Here is a 16,701-nt window from a genome sequence, read left to right on the forward strand (position 1 = left end):
TACACTACCTGTTTATTCGCAGCCTGCATCAATAGTTGTCTGCCGTTTGTATGTTATCCCTCGCCATGTAGCCGTCCAACGTCTCCAATTTTATCTTTCTCAGACTTCGCATACTCTTCAAAAACAAAATGCGAGAATGAACTAGTGGTCTGTTCAAACTACTTCAGAAAAACAATATGATTAAGCTACACTCACATCTCACTTCTACTTCATGCTAAACCTTTAGGGTCACGTCATTTTTAATTTTAGATAGCTGCCTTGGCCGTATCGTTACGTTGCCTTGTAATATCCATCGTGTAAAGAAAGCAGAGGAGGCAATCGATGTTAGTCTGGAGACATTTTATTAGATTTTCCTTAACAAGTGCTTGTAACCAGTGTCATATTGTAACAAATCCCTATGTACATATATACAATTTTATAAAAGCGAAGTGTTTTTTTTTTTTTCACAAAAATACCAACCCCATCCACTGTGTTTTTATCACACTGTATTGCATACTTACAGGTGATTTGTTCCCAGTTTTAGTATGTTCAATTGCTTGCCATAGTTTTTACAATATGATTTTCATCAATATTTTTAGTTGTTTTGTGAAAAATTGAACATCCGACCCCCCTTCAAGATAAACCATTAAGTTGAATACAAAAGTGATCATTACTCCTTAATAGAGGATAAAAATGTGACTCTGAAGGATTTGCTTTTATGTTTTAGGAACAAATCACCTGAAAAGAAAACTTCCCCCTTAAAGGTAGCCATTGTCCAGCCAGTAACATTCTGCATTGGTCAAGACAGCACACCGTTCAGCGGCATTTTTAAAATATTCTTGGACTATAAGTGCTCTTTGAAACAAGCGCACCGTATAATGGAAGAACTGGGAAGGAAGAGTTGGATGATATCTACACTGTGGTTTCATAGTCAACGCACACGTCTGTGGATGGGGCGCGTTGTCACCAGGACTCCTTTTCGGGTGGTAGGAGTAAATCCTCCGTCATACTTTTAACACTGTGGGTATTGTTCTCCACGACTTCAGTTTCCACTTCCTCCTTGACGATGTCTATCCGCCGGCGATGCATGACTACTGCCACAAGCAGAGCCATTAACGACATGAAGAGGATGATTGCAGCCGCCAGATACACCCAAGGAAGGGCAGCCAGAAGGCCGCATGCTGAAGCACCTTCGTCTAGACCCGATGGACAGTGTGGTTCTCCATCACACCACAACTCCGGTGGAAGACATGCTTTGATCTCTGGACATCTGTGTGGACATAGATCTGCTCCCAGTGGAGAGAGCGGGGCTGTTTCTAAGGGTCTCCACACTCCTACCCACGTGACGTCAAATCTACGAGATACGTTATTTCCAATGTACTCTACTAGAAGGTCACGAGTTTGACGTTGTTTTTCTTGTGGGTGCCGTTGTTGAAACATTCCATCAGAATTACTGTCTGAGTCCCCAAATAATGAATATTTTGAATCCCCTGATATTCTCCATCCATTGCTGAAAACATAAGTGTAATGGCCATTTTCTGGGCATATGGATGCAACAGGGGTTAATCCTCCTGCAGTGTAAACATTAATTCGAGAGTCTATTGCACATTCAGCCTCAGATGCACTATAGCCTCTGACTTGTAAAAACAAAAAAGAGCCATCAGAGGCTGTGATGAGACGAGGCAGAGATGCACAAGGATCATTACGCTGAAAGCCAACTGAGAAATTCCCGTAACGACCCATTACACGTCTATCCGAATTATCACATAGTCCTCTACTCTTTCCACCATCGATGACATTATATTCTCCTTCAAAGAAGAAATCTGTATAATCATGTGATGCAGTCATGAAAGGAATACTGAGAACAACTTGAACTTGATTAGTATAAGAGACCATACTAAATGCGTTGTTATGAGAAATATTGCAAAGACAGGCTCTGGTTAGAGTTATACCTTCCCATGGCTCCTCTCTAATCCAAATAGCAGGCTGGTTGACCTGATTCCCACTGTACGAACACTCGTAACGATGCGACGAATCTTGATATACAGTGTTACACTTGAATCCCATACGAGACCTTATGATCCTGAGATGTATTCTTTGATGTGGTTCAGCCAGGAATGTATACACACACTGCAAGCGCTTTGCACCACCCCTGCCAAATAAAAACACATCCCTTGGCGACGCAAAGAGTCGGTCTGGCCGTAGGGTGAAAATTCTATCACATGGACCTCCTCCGGGCATTGGATCTCCCCACTGCCGTTTATCAACAAATTCATAGCGAGCAAGAAATTCTACATGAGCAGGAGCTGTTCCAGCAGCATATCTTAAGGTCAGCGTTAGTGCTGGTAATACAGACACGTAACTGTCTACAGGTGAGCAAGGTGCGGCGTGTGGACCGGGAGCATGAATACCACTACACACTCTGGGTAAACGATCTGGTTTGCAGAATCTTCCTATCAGTGATGGAGAAATAGTTTCATTGTTTAATAGGAGGCTATCCATTCTGTTATCTATCATATATGAGTGCGGTTCACTGTAATGAAGCCCGTCATAACTTATGAGTGTTGGGGTTGTATCCACCGTCCATGATAGTAAGCGTATTTGAGCACTGGGCAGGTGGCGGCATCTCTGGATGGATTACATGACGGTAATGTAGGAAATAAAGCCAGACTACCTCTGTGCTTCCAGCTAAAAGTCTCCACGTGCAAGTAGTGTTCGGCAGGAGGGAATGGGCTGGTGCTTGTAAATACCCACTTCTTTGACCCTGGCTGCTAACAACATACGCGCAAGGCGTTCCACGCCTTATGTAAGCCGTTGATTCCCGATCAATAAAATCAACTCCTACATCTAATTCAAAACCGAAAATTCTACGTCTTGGTGAATCTGAAAAGGGGTAATCAAAGGCGGAAGCCTTGAAAAGTAACAGAAGGTCTGGTCCACTAGATGTTATACCCGTTAAAGGTGCTCCGCCTTTACAAAGGGTTGCTAGGACTGCTCCTCTGGTGGTGTTGCTATCGAAAGCCATTAGATGATCATTGAGGACGTGACAGTCACTCCCAATCCGCATCTTTCGTTCCTTCTTGAGGTGGGGGGGCATTACGATCCTTGATATATATGAGGTGAGGATTGCGTTGGTAGATGCGAATCAGCGCCAGCTTTCCGTCGGGGACGCGGGTTTGTCTGATATGGTAATAGCAAGTGAGATTGCGAGGGTACATCCCCGGGAAGTTGGGCGACTGAATCTTGCAGTTCTTCTTGTCGCAATTCTCGAAGTACTTATCACAGAAGGAGTTGGGCACGTCTTCCCCGCGGTAACTGGGATTATAAGGAGCGCCGTACCTCAGTATGGCCTTCTCCTTCTTCAGGAAGCGGTAGGTCAACTTCAGCATGATGGCGTCCTGGGGGGAGAAGGCCCCTGGGTTGATGGGCGCCTCGTCTTCCAGCTGGTTGAAGACGCGGAGCATGACGGTAACTGCCGACGTCTCGGAGTAGTAGACATTGTGGCCCCAGGAGTCTCCGCACCAGTAGCCTGCGTTGAGTGGCCGGCTCAGTTCCTCAATCTGCATATAGCCGTCCGGACATCCGGCTGTTGAGTGGGACAGGAACCTGAGAGAGGGGGAGACAGAGAATGGGTTCGATTAGGTTTGGACATTAGGTTTGACTGATTCATGATTAGTTTGCGCTCTCTCTCTCTCTCTCTCTCTCTCTCTCTCTCTCTCTCTACACAGTTTCACCCCCTCGCTCATATTGTCACAGCAATCACTTTTACTCTCTCTCTCTCTCTCTCTCTCTCTCTCTCTCTCTCTCTCTGTAACAACTTCCTCATGCTATCCACAATTTCACCCCCTCGCTCATACATTGCCACAACAATCACTTTCTCTCTCTCTCTCTCTCTCTCTCTCTCTCTCTCTCTCTCCCTGTTTACAATCGCAGTAGTTACCACTGATTACCAGACGCACTCATTCGAATATTATGAATAAACATGAGCTTCACTTGCTAGCAAATACAGCTGAATTCTTTTTCAAAAAGTTTTTGGATAGATTTTGCATATCTGCTTTCCAAGTTTATAATTTGATATTGTTGTTTTTAATGTTTGGGTTCCAAATACAGATCATAACAAAATATAATTTTTGCTTTACACTTAACTTTTTGATATATCTCATTCTATTTACTATATATATATATATATATATATATATTTATATATATATAATTTATATATATGTATATATGTATATATATATATATATATATATAGAGAGAGAGAGAGAGAGAGAGAGAGAGAGGGAGATTTTAAATGAATCTGGGTCAACATTTTACATCTTCATATGGTTAATGTATGACCTTATATATAGTGAATTAAACCCTTTAGTGCCGTATAGTTTAAAACCTTGTTTATTATTATTATTATTATTATTATTACTACTACTACTACTACTACTACTACTACTACTATTGTTTTTATTATTACTAATACTAGGCTACTTCTTCTATTATCAATTTTAGTATTATCATGATTATTACTACTAATATTATTATCACCATTATTATTATTGTCTTGATTTCATGCCCTCCAAATCATCTTATCTACTAATTGCCATTGAGTACACTAACGCATATACTCGCCCCTCCCATCGGCCTCCTCATGCTTGCTTAGTAGTAACAGACTCTTACCTGCCCAGACTGAACTTATGAATAGTGAGCTGGATGAGGTCACCGTAGATGTCCCCAGAGGCCACGAAGGTCAGCTGGCAGAAATGGGGCAGGGTGCCCCTGACAGGCTTGTTGACCTGCACACTGTAGGTCCAGCCTACTCGGCCGTAGTACGTCCTGTTGCAGGCTGTAGGAGATGGATATTGAAATTATTATTATTATTATTATTATTATTATTATTATTATTATTATTATTATTATTATTACTTGCTAAGCTACAAACCTAGTTGGAAAAGCAAGATGCTATAAGCCCGGGGGCTCCAACAGGGAAAAATAGCCCAGTGAGGAAAGGAAACAAGGAAAAATAATATTAAAAATGACATTTGAATAAATATTTCCTATTTAAACTATGAAAAATGGAGGGATTTAATGATGTTAGCTAGTAATTTTGATATTTTGTATTATACAATTATTGATTATGATTAAATAAAAAATATATCTGATATATATACTTATATATATGTATAATCATTTATATATACTGAGGTATGTATGTTGAATTAAAAAACTCTAGTTAGAGACGACTGGCGAAATCTAACCGAGGCCCTTTGCGTCAATAAGCGTAGGAGGAGATGATGGTGATGGTGTATGTATGTGTATATATATATATATATATATATGGATGCATGTATGTATGTATGATATATATGAAGAAATATATATATATATATATATACATACATATATATATATATATATATATGTATAATATATATATACCCCTACTTATATATATATATATATATATACCCCTACTTATATATATATATATATATATATATTTTATTACTATCCAAGCTACAACCCTAGTTGGAAAAGCAAGATGCTGTAAGCCCAGGGGCTCCAACAGGGAAAAATAGCCCAGTGAGGGAAGGAAATAAGGAAATAAATAAATGAAGAGAACAAATTAAGAATAAATCATTTTAAAAAAAGTATATATATATATATATATATATGTGTGTGTGTGTGTGTGTGTGTGTGCGTGTGTGTGTGTATAAAGTACTTACGAGAGCAGCTATTCGGTTCATCCGTCCCATCCTCACAGTCTTCGACCCCGTCGCAATATCTGTCCAAGCTGACGCACTGTTTGTTGCGACAGGGAAACTCCGCCATGGTACAGGCGGCCAGGGCGTCCCGCACGCCCATGGACGCCCACACCCACACCCACGCCCATACCGCGCTGCTTCGGACCAACATCACCTGAAAGTTGGGGAGAATGTGTTAGGGAGGTTGGGAGAAATGTTGATTATGTTGATTAAGTTATTTTAGTTTTTTTTTTTTATATGTTGTGACTCTATTTTTTTATTTTTTCTGATTTATTATTATTATTATTATTATTATTATTATTATTATTATTTTTATCATTATTTAATATTGTTATTATTCTTATTATTATTATGATTATTATTATTATTATTATTATTATTATTATTATTATTATTACTGAATATTATTATTATTTTTATCATTATTGAATATTGTTATTATTCTTATTATTATTATGATGATGATGATGATTATTATTATTATTATTATTATTATTATTATCATTATTGAATATTGTTATTATTATAATTATTATTATTATCATTATTATCATTATTATTATTATTATTATTATTTTTCTAATTATTATTATCAGTGCATCACATTATTAATGGAAAAATACATAATTAATTTTATAATTTCTTTTATTTATATCTGAATTTTTGGTAAATATGAAAATTATGGAATGAAATTACAGCCCCTATACCATTAAAATATAGAATTAAATCCTAGAAATCATTATATATACTGTACATGCATTTCTACAGCTGTTACTTACTTATTAACATCAGAGAATTTATAATTTAGTATATATCTTTCTACGAGATGGAATATTATTTTGGCTTAACGCCATTTATTGCTAGAAAGTTACACCTAAACTGTTAAGAAAGAGGTGTGTCAGTACATCCAACGCCATCTATTGAGTGAGAAACAAACCAGAAGTGTCAAAAATAACTGTACAGCGCCATCTATTGTGAGCGAAGTGAATCAGCCTTCCCTGAAAAAACACAGCCTTGCTAAAGCGCCATCTATTGTCAACAATGCAACGTATCGACGGTATAATAATATTTATGGACCGTTTTTTTTATTAAGGCAAAGCGGATTTCAAACGTTTGGAACGTTGAATAAGGTTTTTAGTATCGGCTTTGGTTGAATCAACTCATTCGTTTTAGGTTTTGTTTAAACGGATTATGGGCCCGGTAAATATAGATTGATATCTGTCTCTCTCTCTCTCTCTCTCTCTCTCTCTCTCTCTCTCTCTCTCTCACACACACACACACTTAGAAAACCGACAATATGTTAAAGAAAACCTTAACCAAATTGGGGAAAATTAAGAAATAATAGTGGTAGAATTTATTGTTCTCTTGTGTTTCGAAAAGTTCCAGTAGTTTGTCATATAACAGAGAGAGAGAGAGAGAGAGAGAGAGAGAGAGAGAAACACTGTCGACCATTTAGTAAGAGAGAGAGAGAGAGAGAGAGAGAGAGAGAGAGAGAACATTATCGACCATTTAGTAAGAGAGAGAGAGAGAGAGAGAGAGAGAGAGAGAGAGAACACTGTCGAACCATTTAGTAAGAGAGAGAGAGAGAACACTGTCGAACCATTTAGTAAGAGAGAGAGAGAGAGAGAGAGAGAGAGAGAGAGAGAGAGAGAAACACTGTCGACCATTTAGTATTCGGAATTTGAATTGCAAATGAATTCTGAGGTAAGCCTTGTTGAAAAGGCTGAACTCTGATTTTTTCTTGTATCTCCCATACAAATATGCTATGTATATTTATATATGAATACTGTATGTATAAATATATATGCTTTAAATATATGTATGTTTATGTATGTGTTTATTTCCAGGTTATTTTACACTTTGATTGAGTGGGTATATGTATACAAGGAATTTCATTCTCGAGTAGGAGGGGATCTAGTCATGTCTTCATACAAATTTTATCTCTTTTATTTACCCTAAACGGAATTTAACACCTAAAATGTTAGTTAATCTGTCAAACAACTTATCTCAAAATGTACTAGGAGTTCTAGATCCTGCTAATATTCTCCCTACATAGCAAATTTAGCACCTAAATTTAGTCAATTTGTCAAACAACTTATCTCAAAATGCGCTTGGAGTTCTTGATCCTGCTAATATTCTTCCTAAATATTGGATTTAGTACCAGAATGTTAGTCGATCTGCCATTATCTCAAACTGCGTAAGGGGCTCTTGATTCTGCTAATATTCTCCCTAAACAGCGAATTTAGCACCTAAATGTTAGTCAGTCTGTCTAAAGACATATCAAAATGCCCCTAGGAGCTCTTGATCCTGCTAATATTCTCCCTAAGTAGTAAATCTATCAAAGGACTTCTCTCAGAATGCTTTCGAGTTCTTGGTCCTGCTAGCCATTGGAAATTGTTCCCTCTGTGTATAAGATTTCAACTGGATAGCTATAGGCCTGCGTATTGTCTCATCCCTCATTAATAGCTGAAACATGGTAGAGAATTATTCTGAACATTTTAAATACAGTACTCTGACATTTCACCATTGTTTCCTTGTTCTAAAGAGCCTTTATTCCTAATGCATCTTAATGTCTATTAGATATTCTGCTCCTCCCTACTAACTCTTGCAAAATTAAATTTTTCCTTGCTAGCCTTTCATTCTCTATTCTCTCCCCAAGATCAAACCATCTTAAAGCACCACCACTAATGTTTTACCTCTAAACACTGCCAGTTCTTTTACCTTATTTTTCATCTTATGCGATTGTTCACTGTAACAATTTATCTCGACAACCTCAACCTGTTTTTTCCTCATTATCTTTCATTCTCTATTCTCTCCCCAAGACCAAACCATTTCAAATCATTATCAGTAATGTTTTACCTATAAACATCGCCAGTTATTTTACCCTATGGTTCATCTTACGGGATTGTTCAAAGTAATAATTTATCTCGACAACCTCAACCTCTTTTTTTTCCTCATTACCTTTCAATCTCTATTCTCTCCCCAAGATCAAACCATCTCAAAGCACCACCACTAATTTTTTACCTCAAAAAATTGCCAGGTATATTACCCTATGGTTCATCTTACGCGACTGTTCAACGTACAAATTTACCTCGACAACCTCAACTCCTTTTCTTCCATTCGCATTCAACCTTCACTACGTTTCCTTAAAGGAGAGTTGGCTCAACAGTTCCTTTAAACATTCAACCTATCTTATCCATATTCAAGTCTTCACAATCTTATGATAACACACTGCTAACTTCTTTGAAAAATGGTCTGAGATAAGGCTTTGTTTTATATCCATGACTAGAGGTAAAGTATGTTGGGGAGATTGGGATATTTGTGAAAGTATGGCTTAGTGATATGCTTCTGGAAACTATTGATATCTTTATGATGGAATCATATTGTATTGAGTTATGTTGATAGTAGCGTGACTGCTTTGGTTTGTAGGTTTCCGTTTCATTTCCTTGACTGCCAACTATCTTACGGATGGGATGACGAGAGAGGTCAAAGACATGGAAGGGAGATGCTGGCTCGAAGTATTTCGTTGATGAAATATCTGGATTGTGTCTTTCACGTTTTTTGTGTCTTCATTAATGACATATAGTTGTTATGGCAATTAATAATGATTTTTTCTATTCCTTTATTCATTCTTATCTATTTGCCTCCTTAGACACTTATTATTATTATTATTATTATTATTATTATTATTATTATTATTATTATTATTATTATTATTATTATTATTATTATTATTCAGCTACAATCCTAGTTGGAAAAGCAATACGCTATAAGCCGAAGGTCTCCAACAGGAAAAAATAGCCCAGTAAGGAAAGGAAATAAAGGAACTAATCAACCACTAGAGAAGTAATAGACAAGAAAAAATATTTTAAAGTACAGCAATAACATTAGAATAGACATTTCATATATAAACTATAAAAACTTAGAACAAGAGCAAGACATATAAGACAGAATTGATTTGGTATATCTTGGAGAGATCAAACTGTTTTAGTTATTAAATGCAATATAACAAATTTACAAGAACAAAACTTGGAAACTCCCTCTAGTTTCTATCATTTATTTTCTCTAAAGTTTGTTTTCTTAGTTGGAGAAATAATCTATTATTTTTATTCTTTTTCTTAGGAGGAAATAATTATCTATTATTTTTATTTGTTTTCTTTGTTGTTTAAATGATCTATTGATTTCATTAGTTTTCTTATTTGGAAAAAAAAATTATATTTTCTTTACAGCTTGTTTTCTTAGTTGGAGAAATAATATATTATTTTTATTCATTTTCTTAGGTGGAAACAATTATCTATTATTCTTATTTGTTTTCTTTGTTGGATAAATGATCTATTGATTTCATTTGTTTTCTTATTTGGAAAAAAAATTATATTTTCTTTACAGCTTGTTTTCTTAGTTGGAGAAATAACTTATTATTTTTATTCTTTTTCTTTGGTGGAGAAATAATTATCTATTATTTTTACTTGTTTTCTTTGTTGGATAAATGATCTATTGATTTCATTTGTTTTCTTATTTGGGAAAAAAATTATATTTTCTTGACAGCTTGTTTTCTTAGTTGGAGAAATACTCTATTATTTTTATTCTTTTTCTTAGGTGGAAATAATTATCTATTATTTTTATTTGTTTTCTTTGTTGGATAAATGTTCTATTGATTTCATTTGTTTTCTTATTTGGAAAAAAAATTATATTTTCTTTACAGCTTGTTTTCTTAGTTGGAGAAATAACTTATTATTTTTATTCTTTTTCTTAGGTGGAGAAATAATTATCTATTATTTTTACTTGTTTTCTTTGTTGGATAAATGATCTATTGATTTCATTTGTTTTCTTATTTGGAAAAAAAATTATATTTTCTTTACAGCTTGTTTTCTTAGTTGGAGAAATAACTTATTATTTTTATTCTTTTTCTTAGGTGGAAATAATTATCTATTATTTTTATTTGTTTTCTTTGTTGTTTAAATGATCTATTGATTTCATTTGTTTTCTTATTTGGAAAAAAAATTATATTTTCTTTACTGCTTGTTTTCTTAGTTGGAGAAATAATATATTATTTTTAATCTTTTTCTTAGGTGGAAATAATTATCTATTATTTTTATTTGTTTTCTTTGTTGGATAAATGTTCTATTGATTTCATTTCTTTTCTTATTTGGAAAAAAAATTGTATTTTCTTTACAGCTTGTTATCTTAGTTAGAGAAATAATCTATTATTTTTATTCTTTTTTTTAGCTGGAAAAAATTTTCTATTATTTTTATTTGTTTTCTTTGTTGGATAAATGTTCTATTGATTTTATCTTTTTTTATTTGGAAAAAATTCTCGATTATTTTTATTTGTTTTCTTAGTTGAAGAAATCATCTATTATTTTGCTTACCCCAATTTCTCTCTCCCGTTCATGTATGACCAAACACAAGGTATTTCGTTTGACTTCAATTTTTCAAAGAAGACGAATTTCCCTCTGATTTTGGGACCACACAAATATCCCATGTTTGTTCAAAAACAATATTCCTAAAATTTCAGAATCTTCGCCTATTTTTATTGTAATATACCTATTTTTTCTTTACTTTTAAGTCAAAACCTTTCCCCTTTTTTCATTTTTTTTTTAAATCTTAGGTTTTACTTAAATAGAGTATTTGACTATCCATCTCATTGTTTTCTTCATATGAAAGCCAAACCTATATATTTGACTTTCACCCCAAGCTAGTTATTACCTCCGCCAACGAAGTTGGAAGGAGGTTATGTTTTACCCCCGGTTTGTGGGTTTGTTTGTGAACAGCTTCCTGGCCACAATTTTAACCGTTGATTAAAGGAAATTGCAGGGATTAATTGTTATGTGAAGAGCTGGAAATTAATAAATTTTGTAAGGTCAAGATCAAAGGTCAAGGTCACGGTCAAGCAAAATGTCCAATTCACGTAATCATCCATAAGTTTGGACATGGTTATCACAGAGGCTTCAAACTTGGTTCATATTTGAGTGTATGAAAATCTACGGCAATTAATACATGTTAAGGTCAGAGGTCAAGAACGAGAAATAAGCTGCCACGGTGGAAGTGTGCGCTCTACTGAGTGCCCCTCTATTTTTTGTTTTCATATTCTTGCATAAGCTTCACTCTCATCCTCAAACTTATAATTATTGATACTACCAGGCTGTAATATGTAATGAGACATATACAGCGTGATTATGTACTGAAAATCCCTATCTACCCTACGACCTCAAAACTCTCCCAGATCCTAGATCCATCTCCGCCAGCTTCATCATAATCTAGAGACAGCCGAAGAATTGTGTCTTTCTTGCCCCGAAGGTATCTTTGTTTGCTCCCAATCTACTTCTCTGCCACATCGATATTACTTTCTCTCTCTCTCTCTCTCTCTCTCTCTCTCTCTCTCTCTCTCTCTAGCTTTAGGCAATGAGGACCTCCAAGTTCCAGCAACCAATCAATAGATGTTTTTGGACATCTCTTCCCATCTCTCTTTTTTTTTTCTCTCGTTCTCATTTACTGGATGAAGTCCTCATTGTTCCTTTGGAGTCTTCCTTATATCCAGAGTCCCTCTCTGTCTATATCTTTTTTCTTACTGTTTTGTTTTACTTATTATATCGGAGGACTTCTTATATGTAACTGTTCTTAAAATATTTAGATTTTCCATTACCTTTTTTGTAGTTTATTTATTTCCTTGTTTCCTTTCGTGGATGGGATATTTTTCCCTGTTGGAGCCCTTTGGCTTATAGCATCCCGCTTTTCCAACTAGGGTTGTAGCTTAGCTGGTAATAATAATAATAATAATAATAATAATAATAATAATAATTATAATAATAATAGTTTTTCTTAAATTCTCTCCCAAGAAGCAAATCTTATGTGTAATCTATTTTTAGATTCTCTCTCTCTCTCTCTCTCTCTCTCTCTCTCTCTCTTTCCTCTTCTAGACGTTACCTGTTATACTTCCCTTTATCTCTTTCTATCCCCCCTTTTTCCTTGAAGGTTAAAAGCCAATAATGCCAGGGTCCTGTTATTGGCACTTTCGACCACCTACCCTCTCTCTCTCTCTCTCTCTCTCTCTCTCTCTCTCTCTCATCTCACAAAGTTTCTTAAGTAGTTCAAAGTCGCAAAATTGGCCCTCCCCCCTTAAATGGAGAGACCTCTAAAATCGGCCCTGGGGCATAATGGGATAAATGGGTATTTTACGAGATTAGGCGACTCGAATTACGACCTCGCTTTGCGAATAGTTGACGATCGAAGGAAGTGGTTTAAGAGGAAGGGGTTAAGGAGGAGGAGGGAGGGGATCAGGGGGGGGGGTGATGTAGTAAGGGGGTGAGGGACCCCCTTCGAGATATATATCCATTTAGACACTTCAAGGGTTACGCCTAACTGGTCTTAATAATAATAGCAGGACTTCGGTGCCGCGACTACTACGATGAAAGGGTTCGGTCGAATGCTTCTCTTAAGGCGGCTGAGTGATGGTATAACTTTGTTAATGGTAAAAAGCATAGATCTTAAGGTTGGGGGGGGGGCCTGTAGCCATCAACGCCTTAAGGACTTGGATCAATGCCTAGGTTCCTGATGCGAGTGGCCGTGGGCCACATCGATGCGAGAAGAGTGGATTATAAGTATGTTAGCGTACGCGACCCGTCAAAAATGACGGATAGGTATGCCCGCACACACAGATTTAGTCCTTCTTACCCCCCCTCCCCATTTCCTCTCAGGTTACCCCGCCTTCTCACCAGGGTATGACTACTCCCCTCTCTCCCTTACTTGAGGAACGGGAGAAATCAAGTAGTTATACGTGTGGCAATACCGCTGAACGTAACCGAATATATATATATATATATATATTATATATTATATATATATATATATATATATATATGTATATATGTATGTGTGTGTGTGTGTATGTATATACACAGTATATATCCAGAAGCTTGCTCTTTGTTATATAGGGAATATAATTACAAGTGGGTCTCTCCCGTTCATTCCATCCACATATGAATTTACTTTCTCCATATACTATTTTATTTGTTCATATTCTACGGGTTTCATGAGCCATTGTAATCCATTGTCACTCGCACCGGAGTAACAAAGTCTGTTGCAACCTTTGCTACAATGGGATAAGAAGGAAATCGAGATGGTCTGGGCGTGTCGTGAGAAAAGAAGAGGAGCAACTATTCAGAGATGGAGACTGGATTTGAAAGGAGTTCACCTTATAGGGCTCTTTATAGCCTTCTTCAATCCATAGCCACAAATACTTTTTGGCTTCGTCTCGTTTCATCTTACTGTCCAACTTCTCTTTTTAACTTTTATTTTTACCCCTGCGTTGGATATGAATGGCCTCCTTTACCCTAACACCGGGTAAATTGCCTGAATTCATAAATTTTCTGCTATAAGACCATAAATTTACTAACTTATTTATATTTGATTTATGCATATCAATATTTTCCTAATTTTCTCTATTTATTTATATTTAATTTATGCATATCAATATTTTCATCGTTTCCACTGACTTAATTATTCATATAATTCTCTTTATGCATGTCTATATTTTCATTATTTGTACTAACATTTATTTATATATTCATTTAGGCATATCAATATTTTAATTTTTACTGACTTTTTACATTATTTTATTTATGCATTTTTATTATTTCATTTTATGGACTCGCATCTTTTTATTATTATCGTCAGGATATTCTTGTCCAAGCTTCCTTTATTAACTATAGAAAAATACGTTGATAAAAATATGAACTAAAATATAAGCCATTCAGCAACTCCCCCAAGTCGAAATTTATATCTCTCTCGTGATCAGCCAATTGAGAACCGAAAGATATATTCACACATTCTCATACATGAGAATGACTGGGAAGAGATATATATTTATATATCTATATAAGAACGAGTGGAAAAGAGAGGAATATTTATATCTCATACATAAGAATGGACGAAATGAACGTTTTCTCTCTCTGACGAAATGAACGTTTTCTCTCTGGGGAGATAAATGGTAGTAGTGGCTGGGGGACGATAAATTCAAACGTTTAATGTTGCCTTTGTATTTACGGGTACGTAAATCGTATGGACAACCCGAACGTGGATATGTATATATATATATATATATATATATATATATATATATATATATATATATATATATATATATATATATGTATATATATATATATATATATATATATATATATATATATATATATATATATATATATATATATATATATATCCACAAAATGCATCACTCCCCGGTCGGTCGTCTGTATGGTAACTCGGTTCCCTGGCTCGTCTCAGGTCTTGTTGTGACCCGTACTCTAGTTCATCAGATGACTGAAATATATCTCGAGTGGCTATTAATTTTCGAGTATTTTTTATTTTTTGTTACAGGTTTTGACCCTAATGGAGGTCCAAACTCTGGCATTTTTTTAGTATCATTTTACCTCCGCCAATAACTCCCATATTATCTAAAGTTTTTGAACGTCTTCTGGCAAAACTTCTTAATAGGTTTGCTGAAGGTAATCATCTACTCCCTAGTTTGCAATATTGGTAAAGGCCTTGGAGCATGTGATGCCCTTCTTACAATCTCCAATGCTGTACAGAAATCCCTTGATTGTGGTCGGGGAAGTTCGTATGATTGGCCTTGATTTTAGTGATGCCTTTGACCGTGTTAATCATGAGGCCCTTGTTTTCAAACTGAAACAGTTGGGAGTGGGTGGGTCGTTTCTTAGCATTATTATTGACTTTTTAAGTAATAGATCTTACTCATCCACTTTTTTACAATATTCTTTTTTTCCCCAAAAAGTCAAAATGAATTAAAACCGCATAAAACTTTTTTTTAAATTTTGATTTCTCCATTTCCAAAAAATTCTGACTTCACTATATATTAATTAGTATTTAAGAATTAGATAAATACCTATTTAATATCAATAAATATCTTACAATATTCTATTTTTCCAAAAAGTCAAAATGAACTAAGATTGCATAAAACTTTTTTGAAATTTTGATTTCTCCATTTCCCAAAAATTCTGCCTTCACAATATATCATTCCTACTCTCCATCATCATCCTCTCTTACTTATCCACTTATTTACAATATTATTTTTTTTTTCAAGAAGTCAAAATGAATTAAAACCGCATAAAACTTTTTCAAAATTTTGATTTCTCCATTTCCAAAAAATTCTGACTTCATTATATATTGATTAGTATTTAAGAATTAGATAAATACCTTCTTAATATCAATAAATATCTTACAATATTCTATTCTTCCAAAATGTCAAAATGAGCTAAGACCCGCATAAAACATTTTCAAAATTTTGATTTCTCCATTCCCAAAAATTGCGAAATCACTATATCTTACAATATTCTATTTTTCCAAAAAGACAAAATGAGCTATGACCGAATAGGAAAAAAAAAATCTAATTTTGTTATCTTCGCTTCCCAAAAATTCTGACTTCACTATATATCATTCCTTCTCTCCATCATCATCCTCTCTTACCTATCCACTTTTTTACAATATTATTTTCTTTTTCAAGAAGTCAAAATGAAATATAACCGCATAAAACTTTTTCAAAATTTTGATTTCTCCATTTCCAAAAATTCTGACTTCACTATATATCATTCCTTCTCTCCATCATCATCCTCTCTTACTCATCCACTTTTTTACAATATTATTTTTTTTCAAGAAGTCAAAATGAATTAAAACCGCATAAAACTTTTTCTAAATTTTGATTTCTCCATTTCCAAAAAATTCTGGACTTCACTATATATTGATTAGTATTTAAGAATTAGATAAATACATTTTTAATACCAATAGAATATCTTACAATATTCTATTCTTCCAAAATGTCAAAATGAGCTAAGACCGCATAAAACATTTTCAAAATTTTGATTTCTCCATTTCCAAAAAATTTCACTTCACTATATATCACTCCTATCTTACAATATTCTATTTTTCTAAAAAGTCAAAATGAATT

The 16,701-nt window shown here is 34.8% G+C and overlaps 1 protein-coding gene across 1 annotated transcript; it reads right to left on the minus strand.

The window, feature by feature from the left end:
• Window positions 1-313: 313 nt before the first annotated feature.
• On the minus strand, window positions 314-5,889 carry LOC137625765 (uncharacterized). Its single transcript, XM_068356659.1, is given in 5 exon segments — window positions 314-2,556; window positions 2,558-3,070; window positions 3,072-3,585; window positions 4,654-4,819; window positions 5,700-5,889. Coding segments are annotated over 5 exon segments (2,997 nt in total). The 3' UTR covers window positions 314-942.
• Window positions 5,890-16,701: the final 10,812 nt, after the last annotated feature.

This window comes from Palaemon carinicauda, chromosome 32, assembly GCF_036898095.1.
Source record: "Palaemon carinicauda isolate YSFRI2023 chromosome 32, ASM3689809v2, whole genome shotgun sequence".
Taxonomy (NCBI): Eukaryota; Metazoa; Arthropoda; class Malacostraca; order Decapoda; family Palaemonidae; genus Palaemon; species Palaemon carinicauda.